The sequence below is a fragment of the Mastigoproctus giganteus genome, chromosome 7, assembly GCF_048544385.1.
Source record: "Mastigoproctus giganteus isolate SK-2022 chromosome 7, ASM4854438v1, whole genome shotgun sequence".
NCBI classification, from domain to species: Eukaryota; Metazoa; Arthropoda; class Arachnida; order Uropygi; family Thelyphonidae; genus Mastigoproctus; species Mastigoproctus giganteus.
This window is the reverse complement of record NC_143581.1, coordinates 220636091-220648821: the sequence shown is the minus strand read 5'-3', so window position 1 is coordinate 220648821 and position 12731 is coordinate 220636091. Positions and strand designations below refer to the sequence as shown.

At 35.0% G+C, this 12731-nt stretch overlaps 1 protein-coding gene across 1 annotated transcript in view; it reads left to right on the top strand.

The window, feature by feature from the left end:
* Nucleotides 1-2436, top strand: part of LOC150083706 (uncharacterized) — a 189029-nt gene extending 186593 nt beyond the window's left edge. Inside the window, exon 21 of the mRNA XM_090378576.1 lies at nucleotides 1862-2436. Within this exon, the coding sequence (XP_090234702.1) occupies nucleotides 1862-1969 (108 nt within the window). The 3' untranslated portion in view covers nucleotides 1970-2436. The remainder of the gene's footprint in view (nucleotides 1-1861) is intronic.
* The last annotated feature ends 10295 nt before the right edge of the window (nucleotides 2437-12731 follow it).

The window sequence follows — 12731 nt, the reverse complement described above, 5'->3', positions numbered from 1 at the left end:
ACTTTGTGTGCAGTGAGCCACCCAGTCAACTACTATTTTTGCATAACTCAGGTTGAAGGACGGAAAGGGAAAGAGAGAAAAAAATTGAGCATCTTTATGTCTTGTCAGCCATTAGATTAGTTAGTCACAGTGAAAAGCTATCTGTTCCTCCAGAAACTTGGTAATTAGAAGAGGAAAACAGAGATGATTCAATGGAAATGGTCCATACAAGCTCTGAATAGAATATGAATGCCCAGACTCAAACAGGCATCTTATAATTCAAAGTGAATTAAAAGGTCTTGTGTGTGATTTTAATCTGTCTAAGTCACAGGCAGAGCTTTTGAGATCTAGGCTGAAGGAATGGAATTTACTGTAAAAAGATATTTGTATTTCACAAATGATAAAAAGAATATTCTTCATATTTGGCTCTGAAAGATTCACTTTGCTACTGTATTGACATTGATTGCTTGATGCCCTTGAAGAGAACATAAACCAGAAGATTGAAGGCTTTTCATTGACTCTTTGAAGTTGTCTAAAAGCTGTGCTACTTCACAGTGGAAACATACATTTACCTATACTAATTGCAGCATGAAAGAATCTTACGAGAACTTGGAATTTCTCTTAAGAAAAGTATAGTACATTAAAGCACCCATGACAAAATCTGTGGAGATTTTAAAGTTATTGGGATCCTTTTAGGTTTACAATCTGGCTAAACAAAATATTGTTAATTTTTGTGCATTATGAAACCAAGGTTGTCCCATTTTACTATACCCCTCAGAGCTTTACAGACCTGTCAAGGTCCCTCCAAGGTGCCCAGTTGCCAAGCTCTGTAGTCCATGGGTGCCCTTTTGTAATTCTCACCAAGTGGGTGATCCAGTCTTTGGACCCTTTGAAGAAAGCTTGATATCTTTTTTTTAAGTGTGCAATCTCCTTACTTGGACATAGTATTCCAAATGCAGTCTTACATCCTTATACAATGGAATTGTGACGTGCCAATACCTGCAAGCAAATGTTCGATAAAATCAATAGGTCACCATGGCCTTCCTTCTCACCTGTCTATGTTGTTTGTACAACTATCATGTCTGATATTGTTATTCCCAAATTCTTTTTTTCCTCCACAATTTTTAATTTGGCCCTACCAAATGCATTAAGATATTTTGGGGTTGCTATTCCTTAAGTGTTAAGACCTTGCATTTTACATAAACACATAATGGCCACTTTTCTGACCATTTTTTGAGGCCTGACCAAATCATCTGGAAGGGGTGCTGATCATATCACTCCTCCAATCTTTACATTATCTGCAAATTTTGACATCATGCGTTCTATCCCTTTACTGATGCCATTTATGAAAATCAGAACCAACCCTTGGGAGTCTTCACTTCTAACTCTAGATCAGTCTGAAGAGTTACCATTAATCACAAAACCCCATTTTTTTCCAGTCTTGTAACTGTGATGAGTTACAAGACTGGAAAAATATGCATATTTAGATTGCTTTATGACTGAATAAATATGATGCAGGTACAACAAAGTGGAGGGCAGGTGGGCTTGCTTTTTTGTCACCATGAATTTTTAAAATTTACTTGTTATACTTTTTGAGTATAAAAAGCCAAAGCAGTTTATTATTTTTTGTTATGTCAGTAAAAATATTACATAATTTAAAATAAGTGATTGCTGCTTTGAATTCTCCGTTATGGATAGCAGCAGTTTAATTTTTGAAGCTCAATGTTTTCTCAGAATTGAGAAAGATTGTGGATTATATTTTATAAGTGTGGGTACAGATTTAGATTAGATATTTTGTCATGAATCTTTAAGTAATATTAATGAAAGAAAAGTATTTTTTTCTTAGGGCTTATTTTCCTTTTGGTTATGTTGTTTTTTCTAGACTCACGCAATGGGAGGTGGTGGTGTCCAGCAAGCCCAACCTACAATGGCATTTACAACTGCAGCTCCACAGCAAACAGCAGCTGCAGGATTTCCTCAACACTTTTGACAAAAGTATATTAAACTATAGAGAACAATTGAACTAACTTCCTATTCTCAGTAATCGATGTAAAAATGCTCAAAAGAGCAAATCCTGTTAAACCCAGTGTCAAACTAAATATTTAAGTTCATTTATTGATACTATAGCGAGATGTTGTGATATTAGTGGAGGGGGATCTTCCAGTTATATCACATAGGCATGTCTGTTGAACCTTTCTAATTCACCATCCTCTGTGGTTTTGCTCTGTGGTATTGATGGGAAAATCCACCTTGAATCAGTCGATTGCCTAATACTGTATAAGAATTTCTGACAGTCATTTATAACGGAATGTTTGAAATTCTAAGTCCCCCCCCCTCCATTGTTATTAAAATACAGTATTTCATTTTGTACATTACATCTTCCTGCTGGTGCTTCAGAAGTTTTGGTGTTTTCAAGGTGTTTCTGTAAGGGACAGTAAGGCTAGTTAGGGACCTCTTCAGGCCAGTGTTTGAAAGTCAAAATTTATATAGAGATTTAATTTTTCTTTCTTTTCTTTTCTTTCTTTTTTTTTTTTTTAAATATTCACTCTTAATTTATATTAACCCACATTTATTTCTTAATACATCACCTTTATAATTTTGACATGTTCACATGCCTTTTTGGGTACAAATATTTTACCTGTAAATTTCAATGAATCAATTTTTTTCTCTTCCAGGCAGTTAGTAAAACTGCATTTATTTCAGTAAGTTATAACACTTCTTAGGAGCTTTACATTCCTCTTGAATTTTGTTTCAGCTCACTGAGGTATGTAATGTTTTATTTGTATATGATAAGTGATGTTTCTCTGTATATGATAAAAGATGTTACTTCTGTATATAACCTATGCAAAACTTTTTTATTTTTTGCTATACATCCGATGTGCATCTGATGCATGTGCACATTTGTTTACATATCATATATGTATGTATGTATACATGTATGCATGATAATTATGTAAAAAAAATAAAATAAACATTTTTAGCATCTGCCTAGTAGAATTACTTCTTTAGTTACAATTCAGGTGGTTGTAAAATTTTATTTCTCAAATAAGATTGTACACCTTTCTGCAGCTTGCTTCCCACATGCAGTTTGCATGCCAAATTAAACTATAAATGTAAGAAAATGATAACCTAAATTGCTCACTGTGTAGCAAACTGAATTTAATCTAATTTTTTGAAGGACCCAAAATACTAAATTTCACAGGAATCTGTGTAGTGAGGGGGCGAAGTAGATTTTTCCAAATTTTAGTAAATGTAAGACTGGGCAAGCAAAATAATATACATGTCTTGCATTTATTATGAGATGTAATAAAAAAAAAATTATAATTGTATTTAATCCTTTCAGCAGTGAGATCATCTAGTAAAACCATGTCCACTATTAAAAACGCACAAAAGATGAAACGTTCTGAAAGTTTTATGTTAAATGGATGCATTATTTGAAACAATCTTAAAAAACAAATATGTATATGTTTCTATAAAAGTTTTTTATCTGCTAAAGATTTCACTCTTTTACAAGAACTATTACTGTAAAACTCTGAAATTTGTATTCCTAATGTACCAATTTAATATGGTAGAAGTCCAGATATCAAAAAAATGTTCCAAGTTGATGGTTCATTCAGTTTTCTGATTTTTAAACAAGGATGTGAGGGGATATATCTGCAATCCACCACAAGGTTGTTTGGGTAGCAGTTACTATATTTGGAATACAGGCAATCCCTGTATAGCACAGTACTTCTACAACATGGTTTTGTTTACTCTAACAAGATTGATAAATTGCAGCAATCCTCGCACAACACAATACTTATATAACACGGTTAGAGAATTTTGGTAAACCTTGCATAAAGGTATTTTTGAGCTTTTGTACTAGGAAAACCTTGCTGTTATGTTGGATGTAATTTTTCAATATTTCCACTCTTTTTGAATCCCCACTGTTGACTTGCTAGTCAAAAAAAAATTATTGAGAAATCCTTGTATTTTATTTTGTTGGGAAATCCTCGTGTTACGTTCTGTGCTATTGAACTTGTGGAAAAATCTAGATTTCAAAGTTTTATTACTATTGGATAGTGCACCAGGCCATCCAAAAGATTTAAGATATGAAAAAAGGTTGAAGTTATGTTCCTACCACCACAGTTGTACTAGGTTAATGCAACTTCTTTCATTCAATCATAAGATCAAGGCATTATATCCACCTTTAAAACTCTACATCAGAAAATTGTTACAATAAAATTGATTCTGGATCTATTAAAGTAATGGAGGCATGGAAACATTTTTCAGTTGTGGACTGTATCAGAATCATAGCTTAATAAAGCTATGATTCTTCTTTCATGAATAGATGAAAGAAGTAAAACCGTCAACATTAAATATGTGTGGAGAGTCAGTTCATTCAGGAAATATGGTCGAACCTGCAGAAAAAGGAATCAGTGTGATAGTAGAACTTGCTACGTTGGTGGGAGGGGAAGGTTTTGATGATATGACTACTGAAGCCTTCATGGGTAGCACAGTTGATAGAATTGCCCTCCTCCCCACACCTGAGTTCAAATCCCGTTGATGAGGAGGAATTTTTGAGCCCGACTAACTCAACGTGGCTGATTTAGTCAGGCTCAGGCGAAGGTAGTGTGGTTTTTTTCTCCCGCAAACTCATGTCCAGCAAAACAGAAAATTGACCTCAGGACATGCAGTTTACAGACAATATACACAGAGTAAGATGGCTTTAGTCACCTATGCTCCTAAAACAGATATGATGACTGAAGACTTTCAAGAATTACTGGTAGAAAAAGAGTCTGGCAAAAGCAGATTTGGTGGAAATGGCATTGGAGGTAAAACTAAATCAGATGAATATTCTAAACTTCTGAATTTTACACTAAAAAGCATACAGGAAGGCATAAAGTTAGCCGAGCAATTGGAATCATATTTTTTGAATGTAGATTCTTGAATGAAGGGAGCCCAAAGTTCGAAAGGAAGCTTCAAAAATGCTTAGTTCCATACAGTGAAACTGACAAAGATTTATCAAGCAAAAGCAAACAAACCCAGATTACTGAATTTTTAAAGAGAGCAGAAGATACACAAAATCTAGAATGGTGTATTTTTGTTAATGAAGTAGTGTGTTTTGTTAGCTTTTGGAATGTAATGCCCTTTTTGTACTTTTTCTTAGTCCATATAACAGGGTTTCGCACAATACGACATTTTATAAGAACCCACTGTGTTATATCTGTATATAGAATACGTAACGTGTTAGATATGTTCCCGTATGGCTTATTTAAAAACCAGAAAAGTAAATTAACCAGGAAGCTATCATTTTTGTCCTCTTATAATCTTTTGTCCCTTTTTGTCCTTTTATTTTTGTCCCTTTTTGTCCTCTTATAATCTTTGGAGAAAGAGAATATATGAATATTTTCTATCCCTATAAGGTAAAAAAAGGTAAAACTGCAGCCACTGCAGGATGGAAACCTCCTCAACAATTCATGTTGAGAGAAATGGACCATAATCTGCCACACTGGTCCAGTCAAAGAGCTGGTCTACTCAAAGAGCATGTGCTACTGCACTCCTGCTCTTGACCACTTGGCTACGGAGGCCTGTCCCTCTCTTTCTATCCCTATACCCTTGTTTAAAAATCAGAAAAGTGATAATTGAACAGCGTTTAAAGGCAAGCAATGATAATTTCTATTTGCTTTTTCAATTTTTAAACAAGGGCATAGAGGGTTATATCTCCTATGGCCACAAATTTAGCTGTGCAGTGTATTCACTATATTCAGAGAGCCTAATATATAGTATCTTCAGTCATAATGGAAAAGAATTCACAAATGCCATTACAGTAAGACCCCTGTACCCGTGGGGGATACGTTCCAAGACCTACTGCAGATATAAGTGAACACCTGCTGACCCCATATATAACGTGATTTTCTTGTACTGTACATACATACATACGCATAATAAAGTTTAATTGATAAATTAAACACACAGTAAGACATTACCAACATTAAAGCTGACTGGGCTAGCCAGGTGGGTAAAGTGCCTGCCTGGCAACCCAAAGGTCATGGGTTTGATTTCCTGCCTCTGGCTTGGATCAGAGTAAAATGCAAAAACTTTGGGAGGTGCATTATTAGAAGCCGATGCGCCGCCAACAACAACAAAAAAAAAAAAAAAAAAAAAACACCATTAAATACTGTAATAATAAAGTACAGAAGACTCTCGATTTACCGGGACACTTCAAGACTCCAAAAAAAAAAAAAAAAAAAAGTCAACCAGAAATCATAAAATTCAAGTAACTAGAATATGTATAAACAGATATTTTGCAAGTCGTAAATAAGCGACAAGAACTGGCGTTATAAGTCATCATTGGGAGATTAGTGTACCTATTACCTTGCAACCCCTGCTGTCGTCACACCTACTGCTCAAAACAAAACAAAAAAAAAAAAAAAAAAAAAAGACCAAATGTTTAGTTTGATTTAGTGCATGGCGTTGATTGTTGTGTTCTGTTGCACTGCAAAAGGACAAATTTTGTTTCATTATTTGTCAGGGATGTCGGAATTTTTTTTTTTTTTTTTTATAGTAACTATATATATATATATTTTTTTTTTTGTTTAGAAATCGCGAAAATGATGGGCAAATGCAAGAGTTGTGCATTCAAATTAAACAAAAACTTGAAATTATTCAAAAGTTTCAAAATGGTGCATCTGTTAAATTGCTAAAGAACCATTATAATGTTGGTGACCAAACCATACGCCACATCTTAAAAAATAAAGGGAAGCATCGTATTGAACACACAAGTAGCAAGTGTTAAGTTTTTTTGTTTTTTTTCTGTGGTTAACTGCAGGTAACTGAATTAGCGGATATGGGGGCACAACTGTATGTATAATTATCAAATGGACTGTTACCAAAACAAACCGCTTTCAGTACTAGGATTTACTGTGGAATACAGTGAAACACATTTCAAAATAAAGTGAAACATGTTTCACCTTACTTTGGAACAAATTGTACAGAACAAATGGAGCATATTCTACACCTACAAAAAGAAATAAATTTCCTATAACCATATACTTCTAAAGTCTATTTTCAAGATATTAATTATAAATTACAAAAATGTGTAAAATGGCAAAGCATTTTTGTTCAAATTTTTCATAAAAATATGATTGTAAAATGAGTTTTGAACAGTACAAACAAACATGTGCTGACAAATATTTTCTACTATATGAGTCATACCAGTTACTCAGTTGTGAGTAACCAATATGGCCAGAAGTGTCAATATGTTTGATATTTGACTTTCTGGTTGCAAAATGACTGTCTCATTGTTTACAGAATGGTATTTGCTAAACAGATATGATAGATGGTACAGATCTGTTTGCTTTTGTCAAATTAACGATATGATTTTAATTTATGGTGAGGTTCATAAGAATTTTGCAGATATGGTGAAAATTTCTAATTCGACAAGTATTAAATCGTAAGACATTTGCTGCCGTGGAGAGACCACTTAGAGAAAAAAAATTCTGAAAATGTTATGAGTAAACACAGTAAACTTCATGCTGTACAAGTATCTCCTACTAAAAGTATTAGAACTGTCAGGTCACATGAATGTTTCATTTACAAGTGTATAGAGGACATTACACACATAGCAATTCTTGTACAGCATACTGTGAATTGGTTAGAAGAATTGTTGCCACAAGATATGAATAAATATAGAAACTTTTGCAATGGCTCAATGCATGTGATCCTTGATTTCTCAGCCATGTTCTGAGTATTAGAAGAAATGGAATCCTCCACTCTAGAAACACTTATACCTGGGCTGAAGAAAACCTACACACAATTGTCACTGCAGTTATCCCCTGCTATAGCTCTATATATTTTGATACCGTTTCCAGAGGTGTGCTTTCAGTCCAAAAGCCTTGGGAGGAGTTAAAAGCTATCAGCTTCCACATTGACAGTTGATTTCCCACTCAGTTGTAATTCATAGTGCGTGCCTTCAAAGGTAACACTTTTGCTTTCCCTATTAAAAATTAATAAGTAAATGGCTGAATTGCTGGCCATACAGGATACTGCAAAGTATTTCCAGTTTAAGACAATGAGAAACTTTGAAAGTGTTTAGTGTCCCAAATTTCGTTATATTTCATGCCCAAGTAGTTTACATCTCTGTGTTTTCTGTAGCTGTTTATATTGGCATAAGTTTCTTGTATTTGTAGCTGTAAAACACTGGTCACATGCACCATTTCTTGCATAATGACAAAAAAATATACACTTTGTGTATATCAGTATAAAATTTTCCTATATGTAATCTCTAATGCCACTTTTTAATTAAACATTGTGTGATTGCAATATTCCTTTTTTTGCTATTTTAGTAGAATGCTGTAATGTCCTTAGTATACCCCATGTATCATCAACCAGTATTTAATGCCATACCTTGTAAAAGCTGTGAATTGAATCTAATTAGGCCAAGATATGAAGCTAATGGCATTAAATAAATATTAATTACTGCCTGTATACACTGACGGGCACTTAGCAGGGACCAATAAGAAAGCCATTCTTGGCCTTTTTGGTTTGGTTGGTTTTTGGTTTGTGAAATGGTAAGGATGTGTGCTGGTAATAACGCTGGTATGAATATCATCTCTTTTATAGGGTTATTATCTGTTGGACCAACAGTCACTATACCAGTTTACAGCAAAAAATTTACTCCTCCCTAATGTTAATATTACATTTATACAGTCGAACTTGGTTATAACGAGCACGGAAATAACAAGATCATGGCTGTAACGAGCAAAAAGCCATAATTATTTTAATTTACACGTATTTCCTATACGGGTAAATCACTCACTGTTATAATGAGTGTACTACAAGGATATACCGAACAAATTTTGGTAACTATTCAAACATTCTTAACAGTTTGTCTTGTATTCACTGAACCATAAATTTATTTCAGGACTCCTAACAATTTTAGAAACGGGACTTCTAAGTAAGAACTTTGTATGCAGATCACTTTATCATTTTTAAGTAAAATCAGAAAGAAAGCCTTCCTTTGGAAACATGTCTACTAACAAAAGAAAGTCTCTCTCAATTGCAAAAAAGTCTAAATTAGAATGTGGTGCAAAAAATGTTGAAGTGTGTAAAAAGTTTTCTTTGTCCTCTTCAAGTGTATCGACATTGTGGAAGAATAAAGATGTTGGCACTGGAAAAGAATTTTTTTTTTTTTTCGGTTATGAAAAAACCGAAAAAAACAATTTAGAAAGTGCAAGGTTACAAACACTGAGGAAACATTGCTTCAATGGTTCACCACACAAAGAAGTGCTGGATTTTCAATAGACGGTCCGATCTTAAAGGCTCAAGTGGAAAAATTTGCTAAACAATTTGGACGCGACGATTTTGTAGGTAACAATTGGCTGGATCGATTTAAAAACCATTGTTCATGCAAAAAATTGGTGGAGAATCTCAATCTGCAGATCCAATAATGGCAATTGAATGGATTGACTGTGTTTGGGCAGAAATCAGGAAAGATTTCAATGAGAAGACATCTACAGCAGTTGTGCTACTGCAACAGGTTCTAGAAAACTTGGGCAGATGGGTTGAGAAGTGGCAACTGAAGTTTAACATTGACAGATGCAAAGTACTGCATATGGGTAGAAGTAACCACAGAGGAACATACCATGTGGTACTACACTTAGGTTGGTAGAAAATGAAAAAGACCTGGGAGCAATTGTGCAGTCAGATATGAAGTTTTCTGAGCAATGCAGACAGGCTGCCAGAGCAGGTGATGGGTTATTGTGAATGATATACAGCAATTTTGCTAGCAGGGAAAAGGAGGTGATTATCACTGTGTATAAGGCAATGGTCACACGGCTTGCGTACTGTGTACAGGTCTGGAGGCCTCATTTTAGGAAGGATGTAGAGTTGCTTGAACGTGTACAGAGAAGGGTAACAAGGTTGGTGAGGGGAATGAAGGGGTTCTTATCAAGAAAGGCTTAAGTTCTGCAAATTGTGGTGGCTAGAGACTACGCACCTGCGAGGTGATCTGATTGAGGTGTATAATGCTTTGAATGGGTTGAGCACACTGAATCCTGATGGGATTCTTCTGCTTGCTCAGATTACAAATCTGAGGGGAATAAATTCAAAATGAGGAAAGACAGTTGTAGAATAAATAGATGTGCAGAAATTTGCCTTTAGCCAGTGGGTGGTTAATTGCTGGAGCAAACTTCCATCTGTCATTGTGGAAGTTTGATAGCTTAAACTAGAACTAGACTAACTTTTAGAGGGAATGGTTGTGTGAAAATTTTTTTTTTTTTTTTTTTTTTTAGTTGATATGCTTGCTTTCTTGCATCTCATGCCTCTATTACTACTACAATGCTGACAAAACAGGACTTTTTTTATAATTTAACACCTGACAATACATTTAAATTCAAAGGGGAAAATTTTTTTTGGTGGAAAAAAATCAAAGGCTCGCTCGACAGTGCAAATATGACCAGAACTTATAAAAAAAAAACTGTTATCGGAAAATCATTAAAACCTTGGTGTTTCAAAAATGTAAGGAAACTGCATGTGGATTAATTACACTGCAAACAAGAAAGCTTGGATGACTTCGGATATTTTTTTCGACAATACGTAAATGATTGGAATAAGAAGCTATTCAAAAAGAAGAAAAATATTTTATTGTTAGTTGATAACTGTCCTGCACATTCCCAGATTCAAAATTTGTCCAACATTAAGCTAGTGTTTCTGCCTCCCAATGCAACATCAATTTTACGCCCAGTGGACATAGTTTGACAGGATTTTATAAAAGATTTCTAGTTCTACATCTGATTAGTCAAAGAGAACAGAAACTTATGAGTCTATATCAATATTGGATGCTATAAATTTATTGAATGGTGTGTGGAACAATGTTACTTTGACAACCATATCGAATTGCTTCAAGAAATCGAAATTAAACTTCAATTGTAGATGAAGAAGATGGAAACGAAGAAAACAACTTACCATTATCCGAATGGTTGCTATGTAACATTGTAAGTTTTAATACAGATAACATCGATGAATTTGTACGAGTTGACAACTTATTAACTAGTGGTCTTCCTACAGAGCGTGACGTAGATGCTGTGCTCAACAAAGACGATAACGATGATGACAATTGAAAGGGAATCAAAATCAATGCCAACTGGGCTAGCTGGGTGGGTAAAGTGCCTGCCTGGCAACCCAAAGGTCAACCCTCGGGCTTGGATATTACGATGGTTCCGTAGTCTCTGGTTGGACCTCACAGCCACGATAAACAAAGGAAGGAGGGGAAAAAACTGGTTCTTTTGTGTATTGCTCACATCATACGATAAATAAATAAATAGTGCCGACAATCTCACAACCTCAAGGTGCAATGGACACATTGGTTAATTTTTTTGAAGGAACTAAGGCAAGTAATGAGACTTTTAACACGTTGAGTGTTTTAAGAGGAAACTTAAGAAATATCAAAGCGAAATCTTTAGAACATCAATTTTAAGATTCATAAATAAAGACATCAAATCGTATTGTTTTTAATTACAGAGAAATAAATTGTGTTTAGTATAAAGTGTATTGTAGTTTATACAAGCATATTAATACAAATACTATGTAAGTATATACAGTACTTATATTATTTTTTTCTCTCTTAATTTCTTTTGTTTTTTGAATCTATCTTTTTATCAAGTTACTGAGAATTTAAAAAAATAGGAGGTAGATTTAATTCATCACTGATATAAAGTGTTCATTGTTTAACGGCCCCAGGGGTTTCCCCATCTCTGCTATAGCGAGCAACGGTTATAACAAGGAAATTTTGTCCCTTGATGCTCATTATAACCAAGTTTGACTGTATTTTATTTTAATATGTGGTATATTCCCCCTTCTTCTTTAGATGCTATCCATTATATTTTGCCATAATGTAAAACTGGTGTGGGGTTCACAGAAACAGATAAGTGTTGCCAATTACATTTACTTGTAGGTACATTGATAGGTACAAAGGGTACTAGGAAAGTTTTGCAATATGACGCAACAATGAATCACAGGAAGCTGCTTGTTGCTGCATGTTGAGACATGTTCATACGTGCATAGTAGCCGCCGCGCCAAGTCGATGGGCTCAGTTATTCATTAGTAGTGAGAGTGTACAGTGCTTGCGATGGCATCGTGGTCACGAAATGAGATAAGGACAGTTTTGCGATATAATTTCGTGCGTGGTTTAACCATAGACAGTGCTTAGAAGAAATGACTCTTGCACTAGATGATGATTGTCCACATCGTACAACGATGTTCAGGTGGTATAGAGAATTCCAAAGGGAAAATTTCACTCTGGAGGATTCTGAGAGGCTGGGAAGGCTACGAACGTCAGTTACGGAGGAAAACGTTACTGCTGTGAGGAAAATGCTTGACGAAAACAGGCGAGTGACCTACCAACAGATAGAGGATACTTTGGGCCTAAATGCACCAGCAATTCGTTCGATTCTGCAAGATCATTTGCACATGAAGAAACTTTGTTCTCTCTGGGTGCCGCATCAACTGACTGAAGAGTAGATGACACGACGTGTGACTTGGTGCCGGGAGATGTTAAAAAAGTTTGATAAGGGACAATCTCGGTATGTGAACAACATCGTGACAGGTGACGAGACTTGGCTGTACTATTACGATCTGCCGACCAAGGCTCAAAACAAAGTTTGGGTCTTTGATGATGACGACACACCCGTAATTGTCAGAAAATCCTGATCTGTAAAGAAGAAAATGATAGCTGTATTTTTCAAATCGAGTGGAATTGTGGAACGTGTCGT